The following is a 25,719-nucleotide window of genomic DNA, read 5'->3' as shown; positions in this document are numbered from 1 at the left end:
GTGGCTTCGCGTGGAAGAAACATTCAGTGGATGTACCAAGGGAGATTTTGTTTTAGGTGTGCTATTTGTGTTTCAAACTGCTAGGAATTCTGTCCTACAGGAAATAACAATATTAATTACATAGTATCTCAAAATAACATCAGCAATAATTAGTAATAGGACACAGCAGTGTAACAGCAATTTTTGGTCAGACCACTGGTCCATTTTGTCTTCTGTACTGTCTCTGACAGTAGCTCATGCTCAGCTACACTGAAGAAAGCCAAGAAAATTTATAATCAAATTGTTTTGGTTAAAGCAAAAACTCTGTATTATTATTTATTCCATGTTTGAGAATACCCATATAGCAGATAAGTATGTTACATCATGGAAAGAATGGCCCAAATTTGGAAATTGAAGTAGAGACTTGACAGTGCATCCTTTGTACCCATCTCCAGCAGCTGATAATAATTTGGCCGAGTCGGCACTTGACAAACAAAGCTCTGATGTTCTCGTGGAAATACACTGATAGCAACATTAGCAATGGTATTTCCAAAGACCAGAGTTCAACATACTTGATGCTGGCTTCACATTAACCTCTTTCCCCAGTGCTGTTAAATCTAATTCCAAAGAGTGATAATCACATGTCAAATGCTGAGGGTGTTTGAAATCCAGGCTCAGATCCAGTGTTATCCCTTATGGCAACCCAACAGACCACACTCAGTCACCAACCCCGTTTCCCTGCTCCCCACAATTCCAAAATATAGATGTACAGCTTGAACTAGCCACTAGTTTCAGAGCACTTGGAAAAACAAAGGGCTTTTCCCTTTTGGCTTGCAGCATATCAGAGCACCTGCAAGTATTCTAGGCACCCCTGGGGAACGAGTTAACACGGATCATCTTTGCTTCTCAAAAACTTCTCAGCTAAATTTAGATGTGATCAGACAAGTAAAGGTCAAAAACAAAACAGGGAGTGAGACAAGCGTGGAGAGAGGTTTTGGGGAACAGAGAAAGCAACAGCCCAGTAGAAAGCGAAGGAGATGGGAAGTCTTCCTTTGCTGCTGGAGGTGTGGGTGTATGGAATCCACTTCCAGGGTCTGCTTACCTGCAGCTCTTCCCATTTGCACTGCGAGCTCTCCTAAACTCCACTCGGCCACAGGCACTGCCTTTTTCCTGTCTAATGCTCTGATCCCCTGTCTAACAGCTGAATATGCACTGAGCTGCTCACATCTGCTGTTTCCATCTCTGCTTTACACTGGCATCAACTCACTGCTGTGTCAGGCACCAGCAACCAGCCAGGGCTTGCTTTTCCCCTGCCCTTCTCTACTTCCTGACATCCATAGTTTTCATAATCTCTCTTCATCCTGGCTTGGTGAGAAGAGTTTGACCTAAAATCCTAACTTCTAATACCCTCCAATGAGAGCAGTAACACAGTCACTTGCAATTTTGAGTGTCACTGGAGGCCTCATCGCATGCTCATGTAACTCAAACTTACAATGAAAATTAACAGAAATCACTGGGCTGCAATCCCAATACAAATTGAAGGATCTCTGTCTGTTTGGGTTGCATATGTGTATTTTTCAAATAAAGTTAGCAGCTTTCTTGAGATATTATCATGAAATAAGAAAGTTGTCCTTATCTCAAGTATTATATGAATTTCATTTAAAAGAATTAAATATGCATAATGTTTCACTGTGAAATGGTGAGCAGGTCTGAGAAAAGCTAGAGTGGGGAAGTTGCACAGAACCGTGTTTCCAGGCAATAGCTGAACACCATAAGGCAACAGGCATGCAGTGACCTAGGCCAGGGGAGAAGTATTTTAAAATTGAGGCCTTTTGGACAACAGCTAAAAGCATTTAGTGGTAGCCCATAGCAAGCTGCTAGGGTATACAGGACCTTATTGACAGCAATGTTTAGTTTAGATAGCAAAAATGGAAAATCTGCTTGCATGACAAAAACCTGTGTGCAGTAGTCTTTGAACTAAAACACATTCAGCATCACAGGAAATAGCTACCTGTTTGGGTTTTGTTCCTAGGCTGAGAAACTTGGTACATCTGCCGCTGTGGGGTCAGCCGTGTGGTTTTAACAACTGAAACAATAACTGATAACATCAGTTTATCTAAAAAATTATTTTCTCTCCAGAAATTTGTGTCACTGAAGAAACAAAGTCTCAAAGGCCTATGCATGAATAAGGGCATGCAAAGCATAGATATTTCTGGTTAAAACCAGATGTCTGATTGCTGTAGCAACAGAATGATACTTTCTGAGACTGTCAGAAGACCTACAGCCTGTCCTGACACTGCTAACATACATCACACACACAGAGTGGTCAATGACACCATCCCACAGACCAAAACCAGCTCCCCAATTTATTCCTGGCTCTGGTTCAATATCACTTGATGGGATATTTTCCAGCTTTTCGTACATACTCATACCAGATACAGACTTACTGCAAGCTTTCCTTTTCAGTCTGGGGCCTGAAGTGGAAGAAACCAAGTTAATTTTGACTTAAATTTTGGCTGGTTTTTGGTCAGAAACAGTTCTAAAGATGAAGAAAAACAGTTTTTTTAAGTAAGAAAAGGCGAAAAGATTTTTGAAAATTTCATTTTACTTCAAAGTAAATATATGAATTACACTAATTCAGAAGGCACTGAAAATGAGAGCTGTTTGAAAATTTAAAGAGAATATAAAAAGAATCTTACAGGCATCTCAGAGAAACAGGCTGCCCAACTTCATCAGAAATCAATGGCAATTTCAGTGCTAATTTTTGTTTCAAATTCCAATCCTAAATCATTTGCCTGCATGGAACACTACGAAGATTTGAATGCTTTCTACTAAGTCAACGTGGTTTTGATTGAAAAGTTAGTGCAAGCACTTGCTTCAACTAGTGCATTAAAATATTTAACATGAGGGATAGTGTGAGCACAGCAGAAGAAGAAGGAAGTTTTAACTATAGTGATGGCACAAAACCTCTGCAATATAAGCAAAGCCTGTGCATGCAATTATTTAAACCTGAGAGTGATTTTACCTGCACTATTGCTTACTATACTGAGCTTCATTCATATTTATACACAATTTTATGACATTATCATTTCGGACTTACTGGAGGTGTTGACGTGAACAGGGATGTTGCACCTTGTATAAATCTTGGACAATTAATAGAGACTTTTAACACAAATGGACACTACCAAGTTTTGGAGGTCCTGTCTGGTGACAGGCTTGAATTACAAGAATTCTGAGTAGAACAGTGAGAGAAATTCATTTAACAACAATGTATTCATTGGTATTTACTCAACACACACTGATAAACAGGACATTCATTAACCTTAAATTAAATCAAGACAATGCCTCAGTTTCTTCTGGGTGAGTACAGGGGCAGGAAGGAGCACTATTTAATACCTGAAACAACGGCTCCCTTTGTATCTCTTTCCAGGATGGCATTGTGGTCCTTTCAGCCCAACTATTTACATCTCCTACTATTGCCTGTTTTACAGATAAAAGTATCAGCTCTCTATGAATCTCCTAAAAGACACTTAAACACAACACCTTCACCAAACAGTAGACAAGGAAAAACTGAAAACATGACAAAATTAAGCCACATTTCCTATTCATAAATGTGCAAATTCTGACACCTAAGCAAAATTTGCAGAGAAAGGAAGAATCTTGAACTATATGATGCAAGCTGAAACTGGATAAAATGTAATTTCCCACTGGATGTTGACTGGTAAGTGAAGAGAGGAAACAATAGTGAACTTGCAGCATCCTTATTGACAGTCAATTAATGATAAATTGGGTGGGAAAAAAAATCAAAGATGAGAATTTCCTAAATGAGAATGTGGATGCTACTACTGCCCTTGGCTTGCACAGCAGCCAAAACTGGGGAAGAAACTGATCAAATACAGACAAACCCCCAGAAAGTAGGTGTGACAGTGATACACAGCATGAACTTCAGCATAACTGGGGAATGGGTAGATTAATTTCAGTTTTCTGACTCTCCAAAGCAACCACAGGATAATCATGAACAGACAAAATATTTGGATGATCACAAATATGAAAAATGAAAAATGTGGTGCAGCCACTTTGACATACTCCAAGAATATTACAGGATGAAAAGGCAAAATGACAGCATTTGGATAACATCACCACATTTTTGTTATGTCTGAAATTCACAAAATAGCAGATACAAATCATGTGTGTGGGATGTGACACAAAATTTTGAACATTTGTTCTTGGGTCTGTTAGCTGTTTGTGTACCATTACATAACCAGTGACCCACACGTGTGGCATGCTAAGTATTTTATTTTTTAGTGTAGTAATTCTAAGGCTCCATCAAAAGTAAGGGTTTTTATAGAAAACACTTGTTAGATAAGAAAGAGAAATCACTGATATAATACCCCAGTATCAACTCTTCAAAGCTTCAGCTCGCTTCATTCCTCCACCTACGCTGTGGATGTTTTGTTACTGAAGGCAGAGAAGGGCAAACAATCCTCCCCCCTTATGTAAGACCTGTTGCAATTCTCTTTTCTACAGTGGGAATGCTGTGATACACAGTATGGGAATAGCGATGGGACACAGCAGAGGGAGCACGTCTGCCTCATCCCCAACTCCTGCATGCGTTCCTTCTTCTGGAAAATCTTCATGGAATATGAAGTTGAATCCTTTCGTACACAGAACTTCTCCCAAACAAATTCTTGGCTCCTAATTTTCTGCTGCTGCTGGCACAACTCAAACATACTGGCAAACCCTGTAGCTTAAGCTATGCTGACTTCTCCACATTTTCTCCAAGTCTCTGTTGGAATCTTTATTTTGCAGAGGAGAGACCCTCAGGGACACTGCAAACGTCGTATCTTCACACCAAGAGCCTGTTTCCTACCATTCCCTTGGATATTCCTTACACAGACACCACAAATATCACATCTCTCATTTCAGCTTTTATTTGGGTATTTTTAAGTTAAGTTGCTCAAGTCCATTTTCCATCAATACAGACACTAAAAACTGACATCAACATTTAAGGCAACATTAGCATCCATGCCAAGCTCAATATGCAAACCACGTCATGTAAGCACCACAGCATCCCAGAACTGCCACAGGTCCCCTACCTCCGTCACACGTTCCCTTTCCGTTTGGACTCTGCTATCCCACACAACACCCAGGAATTCCATTTCGATGCACAGTCTCAAGTAAGACCTTGCCATTTTTTGATAGTTTCTTTTTAAGGAACTAGATCATTTTTGCATAAGGTGATATGAGTGAGACACGTCTCAGGGTGAAAGTATGCAGTTGACTTACGTTGCAATACCATATAGAATTTTTTTTTTAAAAATATATTTAACATCATTATTCAAAGACTTTAGTATGAACATTACACATATTTAGCCTTTGGGTAAAGGCTATACACTGAGACTTGTTAGAATGATAATTTTGCTTTAAATTCTGATTTCTTTAGTGTTACTGTTGACAAGGGTTTGCGTTAGGGATGCCCAAGTGCAACTTTTAGGTATGAATATTTACAAGTATACAAAAGACCACATAGTTTTTAATACACCCACTATTCTTAATACAGAGTAAATAAGGATTTTTCTTGTGCCCGTGGAATATTTCAACAGGTGGGTCTTGCTTTTTTCTCTTTTACAGTAAAAGGAAAGGTTTTACTTTTCCTTAAGGAGTGTATTTATTCCAAGATGGTTAGCATACATATATCACATAACATACAAGAGTTAAAATTAACTAGTTACAAAATAAGCAGTGGTATGTATATCTTCATATAACCTAAGAACAGGATCAGTATTTTACAAAGTACATATAAAAGTACTTCATATACAAAGAAAAATACAAATGTGCAAACACCATTGTCACAGGTGGAAATTTGTCAATTGAAAAATGCTAGAAAAATCCTTCATATTTTTGTTTTGAAATTGCAAATGCATTAAAAACAGCTGCATTTCCTATTGTGTGTGGTGAGAAATCTGTGTTCCTTTCTGACAAAATACATTAGTTATAAAAAACCCACAAAGTTTAATAACTGAAAAATCTTGTAAGTATAGTCAGTTTGGTTAGGCTGACATTAAATTACAAGCAGAACATCTGGAAAAATGAGAAAATAGTGAATCATATATACAGACCCTTTGTAATATTAGTGTGCTATTTAACATATTAACATTTCAAAGTAAAAACAATGGCTTAATTACCTATATATTCTACTCAAAGTCCTCACTATTCGTAGACTGTAAAATTTCTACTAATTTGGGGCTATTAAAAATGTTTTGCCAGGATTTTAAGCAGAACAAACACAAGTTCATCAAAAGTAAAAATCTATAAACAGTCTTCCAATTAATGTGCAAAAAAATGTTTAAAAAGTATCAAATCACGACACCTCAAACTTGATTATGTACATATTTAATACCTGTAAATGCTGTTAACTAGCTAGTTTTGTTTTGTTCTGCTATAAATAACTTACCTCTGTCCTGCAAAATGTCTGCATTGTAAAGATTTCAGTGCAAGTGCTTGCTTCATTGTTTAGTGCATTATCATGTTCGTTATTCTTTATTTTACAGTGAGCAGAACAGCATATAAATTAACACATACAACTCACACACAAGAGATCCTTCTTCTACTGAATTCCTAGTTTGTTGTTTTCCATTTCTCCAGGATAGTTTTCTTTCTCCAGCCAGTTTTCTTTCATTTATCCCATTGGAATTGCAAACAGAATCTAAAATAAAAGTCTTCAGGTAATCCCTAGAATTTGAAATTCCATTAACAACATTGCAGAAGCACTCAGCAGAGCACGAGATTAGAGAATGACCTGCACACTGAGAAGACACTTGAAAGTCTGGCATCAGCCAATTTCACTTTTTTGGTCTTTAAAAATATCAACTGTCTATAAACATTGGCAACCTGGTGTGTATGTCACTGGACTCACAAGCTTCATTTATTTATTTGTTTTTAGGAATTGTAGACATGTTCCCTCTTATTCATGACTAGCTTGGAAATAAGAACATTCTGCTTAAAAATCTAAATAAAGTGGAAATACACTTCTTGCTGAAGGGAAAATTTCTACACTTTCCTTTGGACAGGTTTCCTAACAGAATAGCTCTGAAATGAGAAAACCAGGATTAAATGATAGTGCAAATACAGCCCACTTTTATAGCTAGGAATTGTACTGAAGAAAGAGGAAATTCAGGATAAATAGATTATTATTTTTCCAAGTCCTCCCTGGAGAGAAAAAAATAGCAGTTACAGTGGTTATAATTATTAAACAGAAAAGAACTTATTATGAACTTTTATGGCTGAAATGTAAGGAAGGTGGGTTTTGTGTCAGTAACATTCCAGAACTCAGTTTCTTCCAGGAAGAGGTGCTTTAACAGGACTTTATCATGGAACATTTTTCTCCTTTCTAGGCATCTGAAATGCAACTCTGGATTCTGTCCATCCATTGTTGAGCACTCTGTGCATCTTGGGCACAAAAATTATATACACGTTTATTTGTCTTTAGCTGCAAAGGAAAAACAAGGATACATAGACAGATGTCAGCACATGGAAAAGAAAACCTGCAAACTTTAAACTGTAATACTTAATGTGCTAATTGGGTCTGAATGAACAATTTTTGAACTACTGCTGTTGAGAGTGATGCCAGCTACATAAAATTTTTTTGTCTTGGGATGGCACAACAGCTCCTTCCTAGCTCACACCTTCCAGCAGGACTGGAAACAGTAGCTTAAACACATCAAGGGAAAAAAGTTTCACATAAAGATCAAGTAAAAACCAGATATACTTACATCAAAAAATGCCTTTTCACTGGCATGTTTTGGGGCTCCAATTGTTGGAGAAGCAGGAATCACAGTTTCCACTTCTGCAAGGTCTATGTGTCCCTTACAGCTCGTATCCTCACCAGAGTCATAGTATCGCAGCTGGACCACAAGAGAACAAAAACATCCAGACATGCTTTTAGATGGACCTTTCAGTTTAATTCCCTTTTCCTGGATACAGCCTGGGGGCATGGAGTGGTAAGATCGGGAGGCACAAATATTACTAGGAGCTGAGGAGGTGGGGGAAGAGTATTTTGTCACCAGAGCTCCAGAGCAGAGAAGCAAATAGTCATGGACTGCTCTGGGCAGAGGACATGTGAGGCAGGAAAGGAGAAGCATTTCTTCACTGGGCACTACATAAAACTAACACAAAAGCTTTACTTCACCAAGGTGTTGAGAGAACATTTATTCTCTGTATTTCAAGAATTTAAAGTGATCAGCAAAAATTTAAGTGTAATTTTAGGTAATTATATACCACATAGAAAGCTCACATTTTCCTGTACTGCACATAGTGGTTGAATGAAGTCTGTGCTTTTTTTTTCCTCCTTGCAAAGATACTCTGGTATGAATATTAATCACTCTTTAAACTGGGTTTCAACATGCAAACAAGTTCCAAAAAAAAAGCCCCCGCAACAAAACCCCAACAACTTCCCACAAACCAATGCAAAGCAGTAAAACAAAACTTTACAGCAAAGGTCAAAGAACAGAATTCCAGCTAGGATTGATCTGTATTACTTGTGCATCTATCATACTCAGAAGGATATTTAGTTATACAAAAAATTTAAAGTATTTTTTTCTCCTGCAAAATGAATATCTTCTCCTATATATAAGATATACAGGATATATTAGGAAAAATAATTACAAACAGCACATTTATTGGTATTTACCATAGTGATCTCGAAGTACTCAATTAGCATTTCAAGAGATGCCAGTCTTTATCTATATTACATATTGTTAAGTGTATTGACTATAATAAATTAGTATTTTTTAAACAAAAGCATACATGAGTCTGAGAAGTTACAACCCCCACTGGGTGGAATATTTGGCTCAGAATATTTTACTGCCTGATGACCCAACGTTATTTGAAGTACATGAGACCATAAATTTCTACTGCAGAATTCTGGCATACATTGTAAATTGGATAAAAAGTTTAGATCAGCATATGTCTATTTTTGGTGCTCCTTTTTGTACAATGATTAGGTAGAACACTTATGAATAATTTTGCTACTAAATTACTACATGACTATGACTAACCTAAAATACTCTTACATATTTTAAAATACTCTCATATATTTTTATAAAATATTCTTAAATGGTTTTTTTTCTAAAAAATAAAAGGGAAACTACTAAACCCCCTGTGTCTGCTCAGAATTCTGTATCAGCTACAAGATAGATACCCAAGATAAACATAGATAGGTCTAGCATGATGCAGCACACATCACATCTGAAAATCATCATTACTAATATTGCTTGTAAGACCAATCTATACAAACCTAGTAAATAAAAAAGGAGCAATGTAATAAGAAAAAAAGTCCATTATCTGAAAAGGTTTTACCTGGTGTTTTGTCACATCCAGCACAAACCAGCGAGGCTTCCAACCTTTTAGTAAGGCTCCTCTTTTGTACAGCGTACCTTCAAAAGATCTGAGAGGGACAGAAAATACAGATAGCATGTGATTCCATAATATGGATACTGCTGACAACTAAAAGCCCCAAAATGACTACACACATATTAAACACTTATTTTCCTGCAGGAAAACTAGTAAGATTTAAACCAATAGTTTAGCTATTGGTAACTGTGATACACCAATAAAACACCCTTTTAGTACTTTGGATGCATTAAATGTACAACTACAATTTGCTTGCATATCTAATGAAAGGGAAGGGTGAAGGATGCTGGTAGGAGACAGAGGCCCACCCACTGAGACAACTAAATGTAATCAAATTCAAAAAGAAGAAATAAGGTAGCCACAAAACATCCTGTGCACTGGAAAATTTCATTTCTTCCTAAGGCACAGACTTGCATCAATCTAATAAAATATTCATAAATACTGTCTGATTATTCAGTTTACCTATTTTCATCATTCTTTGATGTGAAATGATTGTACAGCGTTGTTGTTCTTCTGTCTACTCCATTAGAGGGAGAGATGCTTGAACTCTGCTCCTCACCCAGCCCACTGTCAGGTATTTCCAACAAAGACCTCTTTTGATAGGAATGTAGATTAGGTGACATCATCCCTGAGGAGCCAGAAGGATGTCTCCGGAGCTGAAAAAGAGGGAAATAGAAGAAAAAAGGTAATGCAATGTGTCTTGCATTGTGAGACTGTCTCAGTGCCATACTGATAATAAGTACATGGTACAACATGTAAGTTGGGAACTACTGTGAGGCCAAAAAAAGTCTTCCTAATACAAGTCAGTGCTGCCTCAGAGAAGAAGCCAGAGGGATGGCAATTCCCTGCATTTCTTAAGCAGAAGGGTTCACAAGGTGTAAGAAATCAGTATTTCAGAAAAGCTTCAATCTATTCCAGTGACATACTGTTGAACAATGTTTGCCTTGCTTTCTCAGAAGCATCTAAAACTAAACAGACATTTGGATACAATAAATTTTCCTGATTTCAAAGGGAAGGAAGGTGGGGAAAGGAAAAACTACAGCTTCCAAGAGCTACTTTACAGATCCATTTCATTTTAGTAGAATCTTGATAACCTGGAACAAGAAGGATCCTGAATTTGGTCCTAATCTAAATGACAACACTCTACAGATACAGTAGCTCAAAAGCCAAGCTCACAAAAAGCAGTATCTAGCATTATTAGAGGTGCACGCAGAGAGCAGAGAGGCAGACCCTGACTTAGAAAGTATCTATATTGTCAGCTATTCTTGTTACCACAGTCAGGAATTGGAAACAGAAGCATGAGTATTTCCTATCTTTACTTAGAAACTATAACTCCATTTAGCCATGGAAATACCTTTATTTATCCCTGAAAACCTGTGATATCCTTTTGGCTGCTTTCAGGAACTGAGCTTTTTTTGGTACTTCAAGAATCTTTTACATATCTAAAATCATACAATTGTGCATTAGTAAAATGCTCATTTTATCTGTGTGTCTTAATCTACTCTGGAAAAGCAATTATATGAATAGCACAAGTAAAAATATATTTTTCAACATGAAGAAATAAAAAGCCAATATCATGGGTCAGAACAACATATTCAGTTTTTCAAAAGCAATATTTTACTCCAAGAAATACAGTGATTTTGTCAGTGCCCCAGGTAGCCTATACAGAAGGAATGGAATTATTCTATTGGACAAGTTCTTTTCTACTTACATTGTCTTGTCTGGTGTCATCCTTTAGATTCATTTTGACCCTTTCCCACAAAAGCTGCCACCTCTCTGGGCTCTGATTTAATTTACTTTCCAACCTTTCGATTTCCTGAAACAAGTAACAAGGGTTTCCTTAAGAATAAACATTTCTAGCTGATCAATCCCTGGCAACCATTTTTATACAACCATTCTCTCATCAATGTTTTCACACAGTGAACCTTCAGGCCGTGTTGCCCAGTAAAGCTCAAAAGCCTTTGTCATATGAGCTATAAACTGAGATCCATCAGAATCAGGAGTCAAAGGCACCCAAGGACTGCATCAGCCACATTGTTCTTCCTGCATGTCCCAGGCTGGAGGAACCATCAGGCTTCCAATTCTCCCCCAGTTCTCCTGAACACACAAAATTCAACACCAACTGCCATAACAGAAACACAACACTGATAAGGACAGGCTGTATTTTATAAAAATATTTACAAAGAACAAATTCTGTGCTGTGACACCAACACTGTACATTGCCAATATTAACATTTACCCTGGTTTATAAAATGTGATACAAAGCTGTAATAAAAGAAGGAAATGAAACAGAAAGATTTATTCAATTTGGATGCCAAACCGTAACAACATGTTCTTGTTGTGGAACTTGGGAATATGACCTATGTTGATAACCTCCAGTTAGGGTTATTTCCTGTTAATAAGACAGTGAAAAGTTAAGTAAAAAGAGGCAATTTTATTAGTTTATGTTTACTTGTGAACACTCATTGATATATTTGTCAAGACTTTGATGTATGGTCCATATCACTTGCCATTCTTCCTTCCTGCATTTTTACTTTCAGCAACTACTCATTATGAAAATCTGATTATTCATGAAATAAAATTAAAACCTCTATTTTGCAAATTCAATTAAGAATTAATGATAGAATAAAAAATTGCCACAGGACATAGGCCCCTCATGCTATATAGAAGCCAACTAAACACCAAGACATTTATTTTCCAAGTAGACAAAGTAAGTCTCTACTTACTTCTACTCTACCTAATAATTAAAGTAGATTTCATAATTTTGTCCAATTCCTATTGGCATTTTGACTGAAAAATTCTTCAAGAAATTGCTATTAATTGAAAGACAGAAAATCATTATACTTTTAAAGTAAGAAAACATTTTGATCAGGAAATTAACTTCTGAACTGAATTTTGAACTCTTAGGTGAAAATAAGAAAGCTAGCATTTTAAAATGTAACAGGAACAAAATATTTCTACAAACTTCTCCTTGCTGAAGCTAAATTAGAAAACTCCAGAGTGAAACTAAATGTAAGAAATGTGGCTTAACAGCAACAATCAAACCAGAAGTTGTAAATACTGAAGGTAGCTGTAAGTCACATATGCTCTCTTTCTGCTAAGAAATAAAACCAGAATATCTTTGTTTGGAGTATTGTCACAGGTAGATAAAAAAATAAGGAATGATGAACACAAGCCAGACTAAAGGCTTCTCTAGATTACTTGTTTCTCTTTCCAAGTGCTGAATGGAAAACACTTCTGGAAGGGAGACATAAAACTGAATCAATTTACCACACACTTTTTAAAGTAAAATCTTTTCCAAATTGCTGCAGAAGGATATAAGCTCTTTATTGCTGTCAGTTAGTCAGGTTTTAATCTGATCATTCTCTTTCTGCCCTAGTCTTGACTTCTGAGTATGAATCCTTCCCTGAAGAATCTGGAAGTAACTGAAACTTGTAACTTAGCAACTGGGTCACATTCCTTCTTTTTTGGCTCCATAGTGAGTAGTGATTCCAGAACTTAAAATGAAAAACTTACATGAAAAACTTTCAACAATCTCCTGTATATAACTTGAAAAGTTAGGACTAAATTCTCCTTTAATAGACCCCATGTAAAAAACATACATGGCAATAAATCACCAAGGCTTACTCTTGCCCCTTCAGTTTTAAATTTTATGGAAAGCAGCAGATTTTTTTTTTCCCTTCCATGTGTGGAAGGGACTATGAGTAAATGCATTTCCTTGAAAGAAAAAAAATCCTTAAATTTATATCTCTGGTTCATCTCCTGTTGTCCAGGCTTACAGGGACAGAAATATGTATGTATAAAAAGAAAGGTTACAACAAATTCAATTGTGAGAATATCCACTTCCTGCAATTAGCAGTTACAAGCAATTAGCATTATCAGAAGATCTGCTAAATAACCTGCTTTGGAATATCTGAATGGTAGAGACAGGAGTTAAATCTGCAGCAGCTCCAGAACTCTGGAGACTGATCACCTCCTTTGCATCCACAATGTGTCTGTGAATGCACACAGCTTCATCTCTCACAATTCTTAGAAGTACCAGAATCTGATCCAGTCTTAAAAGAAGAGCACCACCATGAAAATTCTGAATTAAGGCACTCAGTAACTTCTCTGTTTCAGCTTTACATCCTGAAGTGCACTATTTAGTTTTCAATTGAAAAATATCTTTAGAACAAACAAATTTGGGCTTATCATTATAAACTAACCAAGAATCTATCTTCCCCAGTAATTTCTGATGCTAAATATGGTCTCAGCTGAAACATTTTTTGGATACCAACACATTCTCAGTGGATTTATGATTAAAGAGAGGTCCTTCTCCTACATCAGCAATAGCCCTAAATCAACAACTTGTTTTAAAAGAACGTTCACTTTGCTTTTTAAACTTAGAAGAATATTTTTGTAACCTTTATACAACCTCTCCAAAGTCTTCCAAATGTTCTCTCCATTGCTATCTTTTATTACTATAATCTAATTCACAAATAACATTTAAACTCTATAAAACCTGACCCACTTATCTTTAGCCTATAATATGGCTAATTTCCCTATTATATGGCAGTTTCTCACAGTTGTGGATATGGATAGTCTGGCATCTACCCCAGGAAGAAATGCAGGGGAACATCGTTGTATTCCTGATGTGCTTCTGGCCTCTGGGTACCTGACACCAAAGCTCTCTGTACTTTGCTGAAGAATCCATGAAATGACCCCTGCTGACAGGCTGCTCTTTCTTTTCTTTTGCGAAGTTACAAGCTCTGAGAAGTCCTGACTGTCTTGTTTTGAGTCAAGGGGGGTCTTACAGGAGATTCTTTAAATTTTTTTTTATATTGGGCATTGTTCCTGTGTTCGATCAATTATGATTGGAAGGAGCAGACCAAAAGGAATTTGAGGAATGTGCCAGAATAAAGCTAACTCTCTATCAAAATCTTCAAGGACTCACATCCTTTCAGAAGCTTCCTACATTAAGACTTGCTAAAATCATCTTTGATTCAGGGGAATTGGGGGCCCACAGCATATCCCAATTTTCCAAGCATTGCAATATTGGGCTCCATAACCCCAGCTTTAATGTAAGGTAAAGTCTGCAAAGTGTTTTCAAAATAAAACACTGCACATAGTGATGTGGTTTTGGACATACCTGTGGCTTGAAACAATGGAAGTGAAGAATGCCCTTGTCGTTTTCCTGTGCTATCAGTTATGACGATAATCAAATGTTAGGCTGTTAATTAATTATAATCAACAAACATCTTCATTTTTAAGACAAGACAGATGTTAAATCACTCTAAATAACTACAACAAATATGATAATGGGATCATTTTTCATCCTTTAATGAAGAAAGGACAAAACCTAAGCAGCCTAAGTGAGCCCAAACAAGAAAAAGCCAAAATCAAGCATCTATTTCAGGCACCAAAATATTTTGAAGAATCTAAATTTATCAGTTTGGTTCTAGTAAACATGAATAAACTAAGAGCAATCATCATAGAAAGCTTTTTGGAGCAATTTGGGCCACGATATTGTGTTTATGTTTGTGTATCTGTGTCCCAATTGTTAAAATCAACAAGAGTCAGATTCTATCTTCGGATCTGTCCAAAAATCTGGGTTGTTATTTTACCACACACCTACTTTAAAATGAGTAGAAGGAGGTCAAGAAAGCGAGATTCACCATTTGCCCAAATGAAAATAGCCCTTCCTGCATTTCCCAGAAAAGGCAAACTAAAATTTTATTTATTTTTTAAAACAGACAGTGAAAAAAAAAATCCATGAGTAGTTATTAACTACAGTTACAGCGTACTCCCAGGGAAGTGCTCATTCAGGACAACATCAGCTTTGCAGGAAGTCTGATTGACTCCCAGAACCACCACCGTATCTCCAGATCAACCAGTCAGTCTTGCTAAAGACCTGCTTTGACATCTGTCACGATCCTTTTAGTAACAGCATATCTGTAAGGCAATAACTTCAATAAAAAGGAAATATGAATTTCATGAGCACTAGAGAACTTACTGTTCCGTGCAACACAAGTACTTACATTTAAAAGGCTGGTGATGGCATCAGGCTGTATTTTTTTTACATCATCATAACATGGCCACACTATTTTCCTCTTAGTCTGAGAGACTGAACCATCTGTTTGGTCGTTTTCTTCTGAAACACTGCATTTTGCAGGTACCATGGTCCAATCATAGGAAGGACCTGTAGCCAAAATCTCTTCTACATAATAATCCCACTTTTTGAGGCTGGACATATTTACATTTGGCTTCAGTGCCTGTTTGAAACAAAGTGTTGTAACATGAAGGAAGCCTTTGAATTTCAGACTTACAACACAATACAATGTATTTTCCAGATTATTCTAAATTGAATTCTACAATGGGGAGTGTACCATGAATTTTCTAAAATTATTCAAGACACAGCCTGACCTAGGGGACATACATTATCATACAAGACAGAGATATATATAATGTGATTCAATCAGATTGTTATGAAATGTATCCCACTATGACTCTAAACTCAGTTCCCCTTTAAAGAAAATTTTAATAACAATTCATATAATTTCATGAAATCAAACAAGGAACCTCATTTACTTCACCAGGATGCAAGAATACACATTCCAGAATTTGGCCCTTTAAATTACATTTCCATGACTTTGAGATACTGCTTCAATCAATCAGGTAGGGTCAGTCTTGTCCACCAAATACTTAAATCAGTTAAGAACAATTAAGATATGAAAATGTACTCAAGGAATCACTCAGAATAACCAAACATCTGTATTTAAAAAAAAAAAAATCATACCTCTATTTCAGTAGGGGCATAGAGGTAATTGAAGAAAATAGGGCTCCTTTTGTGCATCTTTTCAATACAATCCCAAATACAAATTCCTTTCTTGGCATGTTTATCTCCTTTATCTTCAAACAATGTCCCTGAGGAAAAGAAGAGCAGCAAAAAGATAGCTTTATATCAATGCATAACAAATGCTAAAGCACAGCCTAAAGGAACTTCACAGATTGAAGGTATAGCAAAGTCTACTATCAAATGCCACTGCAACAGGAAATAAATAAAGAAGATATATAACAGAAATTAACTTTTTTTGGAAATAAAATGGTTGCTCAAGTCTAATCTGCCCCACAGCTACACCAGCTTTTAAGAAAAGCATTAGAATTGACCGTATGCCATGAGAACCGACCCACAAAGCAGAGAATTTTGGAGCAGGTTTTAGTGGACAAGTCCCAAGAACAGCCTCGGCTGTGGTTATGTAGCCTCAGTAAGAGGGCTCTGAGGGCAGGTAAGGCCTTGGAACCAGTAAGGTTGCACATGACAGATGGAGTAAAAAAGAAAATATAAAAAGAGAAACACTGAAGATAATGCAAGAGAAAGAAGTGGGAGGTAATAGATGGAAAGGTTTTTCTTTCTTGAAACTTTATGCACTCTCTGATGGATTCCCAGAGACTGTTTCTGTTAAAAGAAGGTATTTAGTAGGGAAAATGGAACTATGTGGATGAATGGCTAAAAACCCCTGAGGCATGACACTAATTTCTTCCACTTTCTCTTAATGCCATCAGGGGCATGGCTCAGGAATCACTGATGTGGAAAATACTACATGTTCTTGACCTCCTTTTTGCTTTTTAGACCTGAAATGTAATTCATTACATGGTCACCACGCAGTTATTGGACCATTGTAACCCAGGCAAACCTTTTGTAGATCAAATATTGAGGAGAAAAATATCAACAACTATAAAAGCAATATGCAATACACAAAGATCACACATACCATGTTCTAGTCTTTCATAATCTGAATCCAGAAGAAATGTTTTAAATCGATTTGATATGTGATGAAAAGCCAGAAACTTCAGATAATATTGATTGAACTCAAACTCTGTCGGGTATTGGTTATGAATCTAAAAAATAAAATTTAAAAAAAAAAGAAGGAAAAAAGTGGATATTGAGGTATAATACAAATAGATATGTAAGAAATAATAAAGTGAAATGACAGCAAAACAATTCCCCCATGAATGCTGAAAACAAATGGCACGTGTCACACAAATCCTTCTAACATTTTTTCCTAGAATATTTTTTGGCTAAATAAATTAATGTAGTGTCTATGCTGCAGAAACATTTCAGAGCAGATAGAGTGAACTGTATAGTAAGCAGTATTATACTCTGCACAAAGCCCATGATTCTTTCAGGAAATCCAACTGGATATAAATCTTCTTTGATAACTCTTGAGTCACCATGTAACTTCACAGGTAAAGATGCTACTCCTGGATGTGGCTGGAATTCAAACCTTAACTGGAAGGTTTCACAGTGGATTCCTTGCTGTTGCTCAGAACTCCACGGGGCAGACACGTACAGAGACAGTGCTGCAAATGACATTCCATCTACCACTCCTGAAACAGCCAATTTCTCAAGTACTTGCTAGTCCACAGATATTTCTTCCTTTTCAAAACACGACCCAAAATACTGCAGTATGAAAAAAAACCCACACTGAGGAAATGTCTTGCCATTATTCTTCTAAAACAGTTAAAAACTATGTAATTCCTTGAATTGTTACCCTCATTAGGCTATAGCTCTAACTCAGTGAAATGTCTCCAATATGACTCAGGAGCTGATATTTATTTAAGAAAACTATACAAGATTATCAGAATACAGCACTGTGAAATGGCTGGTTCTTCACAGCTGGTGTAAGATTTTAAGCATGAAGTTTAATACTCATGGCAAAAAGAATTTAGCATTAGTTACTGATATTTATACTTGATATCCATATAAAATGAAAGATTCTAAAAATCTTGATGAGAGAGTGCCTGGAGAAATTTCATGCGTTAATTTAAAATTTACTCTTCAAATAAGTTTGACTCATGATCTTTATTTTCAGAATAAACATGGCAATTAACTGAAAACTCCTAACTGCAGTGGAAAAAAGTACAGCTTGCAATCAAAAAAGAAATTGCTGACTGAATTTCACATTTGAAGTATGTCCCACTGTGCTTTGCCTAGCTTCACATCAAACCTGTAATATACCTTTAGTTCTGCAATCTTCCCATGCCTTGTATTTAGCATTCCCACCACTCATTTTCCTGTTCCATATTTTCTCTCTAATCTCTTATCAGTTTCTCTCTTAACTTATCAGTTACTCAGTGGGGTTTTTTTCAGTACTGATGGGAACTGCTATTAAGACTACTTGAAGCTCCTTATATTTAGATTTCCATACAGAGCAGCTAAATAAAGGGGGGAAAAAAGTGTTCAGCAAGTGTTTTCTACTGAATATACAACAATGACAGGAAAATCCCTTGAAAGGACCTATAAACACTCACACAGCATTTCAGACAGAGAATTTGTTGTTATCATATCTCATTATCTTGGGGCTGGGTATTTAAAATGCTAAAATACTTTAAGATATGTTAGTTCAATATATCCGCTCCTATTTAATCCCCATTTTCCCCCTGATACAAATACTACATTCCTGCACTGATTTGTAAAATAAAGCTAAGCATTTTTTTTCTATGATAAATTCAGGACTTCAATTTCATAGATGAATTAAATATTTAGCCCTCTTAATAAAAAAGATTTTTTTTCAAGGAGAAGGTTTTCTTTAATATACTGTAAGAAGGAAAGGCAACATTCTTCTATTTGACATGAATTATATACAGGGTCTTAACTTCTGCTTATGGTCCAATAATTATTTTAATACATTTAAGAGTTACAAGAACAAGCTGCTGATAAAATCTTATCATGGATCTTAAAGTTGTGGGTGATTCCATTTTTGAGATTTCTGGATGCACAAATATCGTAATAACTAGAAGTTATTATAATATAATTTACTTTTAAAGAGAAAACAACTATAAAACATTTCTTTGATAGAGGTAAACAATGCAGTAATTGCTGTTGTCTTAATCTCCATAATATATGAACATTCAAAACCTGATTAAACCTATATGTGTTTCTAATATTATGATTAGAGAAACTCAGCATTTTAGAGTCCTTTTTAAAATTACCATGTTCCCACTGAAGTATCTCCTGAATGTATTTAATAATCTTATCGATCTATCAGCCTCCCTTAGTTTTCCAATACATTTTGGTATTTTAGTTGCATTAAATATCAATTTTTACTTAGCATGAATGAGCAATACAGTACTCCCAATGTCCTGTGCTGGTAATCACTAGGAGGCTACTCCTGCAAACACTGGAATAACTGAACACATCTCCCGGGGGAGCAGCACTCACCTCCTCTTACACAGGGCGCTGTAACAGAACTCCTTACTGAGCTTAAAAGAAGTCAGCTCTAGAAAATCATCCTGTTTTGATTATATTTAATAAATTACCAAATAGATTCAGAAGAAAAATAAGAAAAGCTTCCTCACTGACATCACTTGCATAAACTTAGTCTCCTTAGAAGCAGAGAAAGTATCTGCCAGATGCTGCTATTGTGAAAGACTGATTTTGCATTAATAATTCAGCTGACACCTGGAGATATTGGCATAAACAATGACTTTTTATAAGATGATGCAGTTCTAATTTAGGAATCACTGCTTCATTTGTTTTCTCTGTATCTTTAGTTTAACCAATGACATTTAATGCATGTACTGGCTCTGTGGTAATTTTCCTACTGCACCTAGTATATTTCTAAAGGTTAAAAATACTTTGAAAGGACCAAATGTTTGCTTCCAGTTAATGGGTAATTTTTAAAAACTGATCATAATATATATCACTTCAGGGTCAAGTTGCAACCTAACTGGATTCTGTAATTGTGTAACAATTTGCACAGAAACTTCACAAAAAATTTCAAGCACAGACGTTAAGAAAACTTATTTTTTATGGTAAATCCATACAAAATTTCAACCAATAATTTGACTTCAAAAGCAATTTCCCTAGAATTTACAACCACGCAGTTAGAATTTGGTAACTCAATACTGTGCCATCATCATGAGTTAGAAGAATAATCTAACTCTAGTGCTAGAAAAGTTAGTCAGAATTGCATTCTCCATGGGACTGTAAGTCATTTAGCTTACAGATTTTTTTCTAAAAACAGAGAAGTCTATACTATCTATATTACACTGATTATGTTTCCCATGCCCTGTCTTGGATGAAGATAACACTTCAAAAAGATTATAACCCCTACACAGCTTTATCTTTCCTCATAAGAAATTACTGTCTTCTTCAGATTGACAAGCTAAACTGCTTGTAATGGTCTTTTCTACCAAATCTTCCCAACATTTTGGCTGGGAAAAGCAGGCAGGTGCCCAAGAACCCCTGAGCTAAGAGACTGGAAGGGTGGCATCTCCACCAGAGCAGCAGTGCATAGCTCTTGATGGGCTGCAGGAGGTACTCGTCCTGCTGACGCAGCTGCAGCCAGGGGATATGCACACAGCTTCAACTCACAAAGCAGAAAATACAGATCTCTCTGTAAAATGTATCTGTTAATAACCTGTATACTTCATGAGATAGTCAGATGCCTGCTGAGTGATATGCACCAAAGCTGCTACCTGAGGTGAATTACAAAGGAAATGTTCTTATATTTCCTCGACACATTCACATGAGCGCAGCCTGAGGCAAAATCGTACCTGACAGTTGTTAACAGCAGGGATTCATCCCACTTTGCATTTCATCCTAACTTTCCAAGGTGGGATGACTATAATCCACTATTCCATGTCTTTAGAACTGCAGACTGTGTTAACCTTTATTCAAAGTAAAACCAAGAATTCTGCCATGAAGAAAACACAGTCCATTCTACTTCATGACAATAAACCCAAATCCTCGAATTTAATTTTTAACTTTCTTCTGGATAACCCATTTGTCTTCCAAAATTTGTGTCATCTCTGAATCACTTGAGAAAGAAATACTGCATGGATAATTTCCTTGCCTTTCTTAATGACAACTTTTTAAGATTTATTACAGTAAAACTGAAGCAAAGTGTTTCCAGGGTCAGAAACAGGATGTAGGCTACGTCTACATTAGCAAGTAATTAGAAGCAACCCAGAGTAGACAAACAGACCGAACTCAGCAGCTGGAGCTGAGGTTCCTGCAGCCATACTACACATTTGTGGTTTTACCCAGACTAACCTAGTCTGGTTGAGTGGATGACTCCACTATACACTGATGTCCCCAGTGGTTTTAAGCTAAGTGACAAATCACTGGCTCAGACCTTCTAAGAGCTAGTGTTTAGTACACACCTGAAGCAGAAATTTTGGGTTTAAATTCTTCCCAGAAAAACCTAGTACATATGCAGCAGACCAGCATCAAAAAATGGTAAGGGGAGATGCTGGAAAGATTCACTCCAAATTTACACTACTGCTTTAAATCAGATATAGGTTTACTCCATTCTGCTAATGGATGCTGTTATCCAATCAGCCAGTTTAAGCTTAGACACTGAGAGCAGAGAGAATACAGCACCATGATGAAGACAAATGATTTAATTCACGGAATTGAATGAACCACCAGGCAGATGGGTATCAGTATTACAGCACATGGCAATTTTGTCCTGTTGTAGCCACTGCAACCAAGGACATGGTTTTATTCTACTTCAGAAAAGGAGCAATAACCCTAAGCCTCCTGTAAGAAGAAGTGTGACACTTGGGCAGATTGACCTCTTTGAATGAAAAATGCAGTACTGATTCTCTCCAGAGAAATCTCCCAGTTTCAAATAAAAACCAACCTTACGACCACAACCACTGGGAAATGGATGAAACGGAAGATGTGACAAAAATTTCTAAGGTTTTCATAAGGGGAATGCTGTAGGAATCAATGCAAATTCCAAGGTTATGATTTATTAACTTCTGAGACAGCAATAATGATGGCTGTTGGTGTTTAACATTGGGACACAAAGAAAGTTGGGGATTTTTTCCATAACATATTTTTCAGTAAGTCTTCACTCATAAGCTCATTCCTTATCAGTCTGACATAGATATATCTGAAGAATGTTCTCCATTGCTTTTGCAAGTTATTTAATTTGTGGAGTTTTCTTCAGGTAGCAGAGTAAGGCTACTCACAGACTCCTCTTTCACGCAAATATTCCCTATGAAAGTGTGTTCCCAGTAAAAAGGTTGGTGCTTTAACAGTTATTTTCTGTGGTACACAGTCATCCATACATTTTAACACAGGTTAATAATATCAAGGAAACTTTCAGCTTTTTCAGTGAGAAAAATCAGAGAAGTGGGAAAAGAAGGACACATGTACAAGGTGAACTATGCAAGCACCCCTCCTGTATTTGCATACACAGAAACTCTGCAAAGAATTTTCGTTTAGTGGGTTGACATGAAGAAAAGGACAGACTTCAGAATTAACCCGAAATGAGTATAATCTTCTTAACCCAACTTCTTCCTACACAACGCAGTTGGTGGTGTCCATCTTCTTCCGCACATGTACTAGACATAAAAATCAGAACATCTCAGAACCCCTGGTTTATAGCTGGCATTACTCCCAGAACTGGTGCAGTACAAGGCCTCTTCAAGGCTCATCATCAGGCACAAGGAACGAAGAACTGTCTAGTCAAGGTACTACAAATCACACCATTCCTCCTTCTGAATAAAAGACTCTAAAAGCCAGTCATAACTTAAAAAACCTCTCTTTGAAACCTCTACACAAATGACCTTAATAGATCCTTACTACCAAGCATCCCTCTGAGTCTGCTGTGTATGGATGGGTCAGTCTCCTCTAGACAACCATTCCCGCACTTCTTGAGGTGAGATCCATTCATTTTAATAAAACCTAGGGAATGATGTTACTAGTCTTCTCTCAAACCTGTATCTATAACATCTGAAATGACATTTCTTTATGAAACCTTCTTGTAAATGAAAGTTAGAGGTTGGCTTACCTGATGCACAGAGTCTAAGAACTGTAAGAAAACAGGAGCAAATCCACTACCCTGACAATTGAGGGTCAGATTACTGCGTTGACTGAATTTATGACCAAAAGAGAGCCATTCTTTCTCCACCAGCATTCGGAAGCCTTCAAGTGTCCTGTAGAAGGGATCACTGAGTAACTGCACCAGAGATACCACCTAGATCACAAGACAGGATATTCTGTGTTATGAGTCCCAGAAGTTAGGAAAAACCTTTAGTAAATGAATATAAACATTCAATGACCTGTTTATTGTTCAAGAAAACAAAAGCTTTCATATAAACTCAATGACAAGTATTTTATCACATACATTAAGTACTTTTATAAAACAAACCAAATAATATTTCACACGAAAAAGCTTCAGTTACATTGAGACTTCATGGTATCTGTAGAAGTAAAACCTAAGCAGCTACAGACTTGGGAGGTGACTACAATGCTTACTACATTCAAATTGTTTGAAATAAAACCCCTTTTACAATAAACATTTAAAAGATAGTATCTGCTACCTCAGCAAATAAAGCATGAAAGAATTGGTCCTGAGGGCTACTTCAGAGTTTTTGCACCTGCCAACTGCAGTCTGTTTTTATAAACAGCATCTCAGGAGACTTTAAAATGCAGCACAGCCTTCTTGCACTTCCAGCTAAGTATCTCCCCTCTCTACTCTTCATTGTTTGGCAATGATTCCAATAATTATGGTCACATTCTTTTGTGTGTTTGTTTACCTGGTATTATGATGCTGGCTGCACATGAAGGTTTTATTTACTGGAATTATGGATATCTGTGTTTCTCTTCTGAATTACGAAGCAGCAGCATGGACACAATGCATCTATTAAATCAGGCAGCAGATCTTGATTCACCTAATTTATAGTTTGAGGTGATCTGTCCTTGCAGCAGGTATTACAGGCACTTTGGCACAAATTTAGTGTTCTTCCTGTGTGGTCTCCTAAGATCACTTATGGAAAGTGAATGGAAGAGAACAAATCCCTCCCGTGTTTACACTGTGCTATGTTTAAAATGATAAATTAACAGTTGTGGCAGTGTTTAGCTTTCATTCTTACACATGGTCAGGTGCAGGAACGCAGATGAATTCATTTTAAGGAACTATTTCATGATGTAAATTGCACATGATTGCAAGGATCTATGCATTCTGGTTTCTGCCACAACACAAATTTATTCACGTCATACCGAATTATCTGTCACTTGTGTAAAAAGGCATTGCCTGTGTTTTTTCTTAATATTTAACTATTTCAAGGTTTTTATAGCAGCTTACTTGAGCAGTAATATCCCAGCCATCTTCCAAACAAACCATAACAGAAGAACCATTTTCCAGGAGTTCAGAGATGATCACACCCAGTTGCATTATCCTGTGAAGCTATAAAGTATTATGAATGAGTAACACACTCTAGATAAATCTTTAGAAAATATAAATAAAGAGAATCTTTTAATATTTAATATTTAAAAATGTATTCCTGGATCTACATATAGTACAGAAAAATACATTGATGCAACTGATTAGGCAACAGTAAAATGTAAGAGTCTAAGGATTTCCACCTGAACTACAACAAAAATAAGGGAAGTTTTGAAGATAGGAACTAAATGTATTAAAGCCAATGAGTACTGTAATAAAATAGCTGTCATAAAAAGGAGAATGGGAACAACACAGCCAACAGATTTACTGGAGAGAAATTCCATCCTGGGCTTAATACTAATATAATTTCCTGTGAAATGTTAATGTTCCATAAAGTCTCTAAGTACTTTGATGGGAGAACCCATGTAAGATATTTACAAGATAATATTACTAATATTCAATCCCATGGAAGTTGGAAATTAATGAATTGAACAATAAAAATAACAACACCACCACGAATAATCAAACCACAAATGTAAAAACAAACTGAGAAATAGTTTAGATAGTTGGGCAGACAAGCAAAAATGGATGAAAAGATGACACTTTAATTATTTGCACTTTAATACTCATTACACAATGATGCTAAAATAAGCAGGTTAAAGAAATTCAGGTGAATCTGAGCGATTTTATCTTACTATGAGACTTCACATTATTATTACTAAAAAGAAAAATCTATATGATGATTTTACCATTTTTGTACACTATGACAGCACTCTTGGTAAACAACATAATAGGTAATACATAAGCAATTCAGTTTTTTACAGCAGAGTGAAACTGTTCTTTTGCAGCACTGAATATAATCCAACCAACAGAAGCAATAGGAAAGATGAAAGCCTGAAAGAAGGAAGAAAACAGTATAGGAAAATAAATAAAAGATGGCAAGAATCATGTAAGATCATTTAGGCAAGGAAAAAAATAAGTTCAGAAAATACAAAAGGCACAGGAAAGTAAGAAGAAAATTAAATTGAAGAAAATAAGAGGAAAAAAGATCAACCAAACAACAGCTAAACCCTAGAAAATTCATCCATATTCAGGGCAGTCTGTTTTTTTCCCTCTTACAAAAACTGCCAAATATTGCTACAGCAATTGTGATAGAAAATCCTTGACT

General features: G+C 36.3%; 1 protein-coding gene across 6 annotated transcripts in view; it reads right to left on the bottom strand.

Annotated features, from left to right (window-relative positions):
• Nucleotides 1–4,894: 4,894 nt before the first annotated feature.
• SBF2 (SET binding factor 2) overlaps nucleotides 4,895–25,719 on the bottom strand; it is a 235,244-nt gene continuing 214,419 nt past the window's right edge. For all 6 annotated transcript variants that reach the window (XM_042038399.1, XM_042038401.1, XM_042038403.1 and 3 more), the window contains 10 exons: nucleotides 24,474–24,575; nucleotides 23,178–23,363; nucleotides 17,142–17,268; nucleotides 16,166–16,293; nucleotides 15,408–15,641; nucleotides 11,102–11,206; nucleotides 9,853–10,046; nucleotides 9,337–9,424; nucleotides 7,752–7,883; nucleotides 4,895–7,468 (listed from right to left, as the gene is read on the bottom strand). In XM_042038399.1, coding sequence (XP_041894333.1) covers nucleotides 7,370–7,468; nucleotides 7,752–7,883; nucleotides 9,337–9,424; nucleotides 9,853–10,046; nucleotides 11,102–11,206; nucleotides 15,408–15,641; nucleotides 16,166–16,293; nucleotides 17,142–17,268; nucleotides 23,178–23,363; nucleotides 24,474–24,575 — 1,395 coding nt within the window. In that variant the 3' untranslated portion in view covers nucleotides 4,895–7,369. The remainder of the gene's footprint in view (nucleotides 7,469–7,751; nucleotides 7,884–9,336; nucleotides 9,425–9,852; nucleotides 10,047–11,101; nucleotides 11,207–15,407; nucleotides 15,642–16,165; nucleotides 16,294–17,141; nucleotides 17,269–23,177; nucleotides 23,364–24,473; nucleotides 24,576–25,719) is intronic.

This window comes from Corvus kubaryi, unplaced genomic scaffold (assembly GCF_017639235.1).
Source record: "Corvus kubaryi isolate FWS band 111438036 unplaced genomic scaffold, C.kubaryi_AGA036_p1.0 37392, whole genome shotgun sequence".
NCBI lineage: Eukaryota > Metazoa > Chordata > Aves > Passeriformes > Corvidae > Corvus > Corvus kubaryi.
Note: the sequence above shows the minus strand (reverse complement) of the source record. Positions and strands in the feature narration are given on the sequence as shown.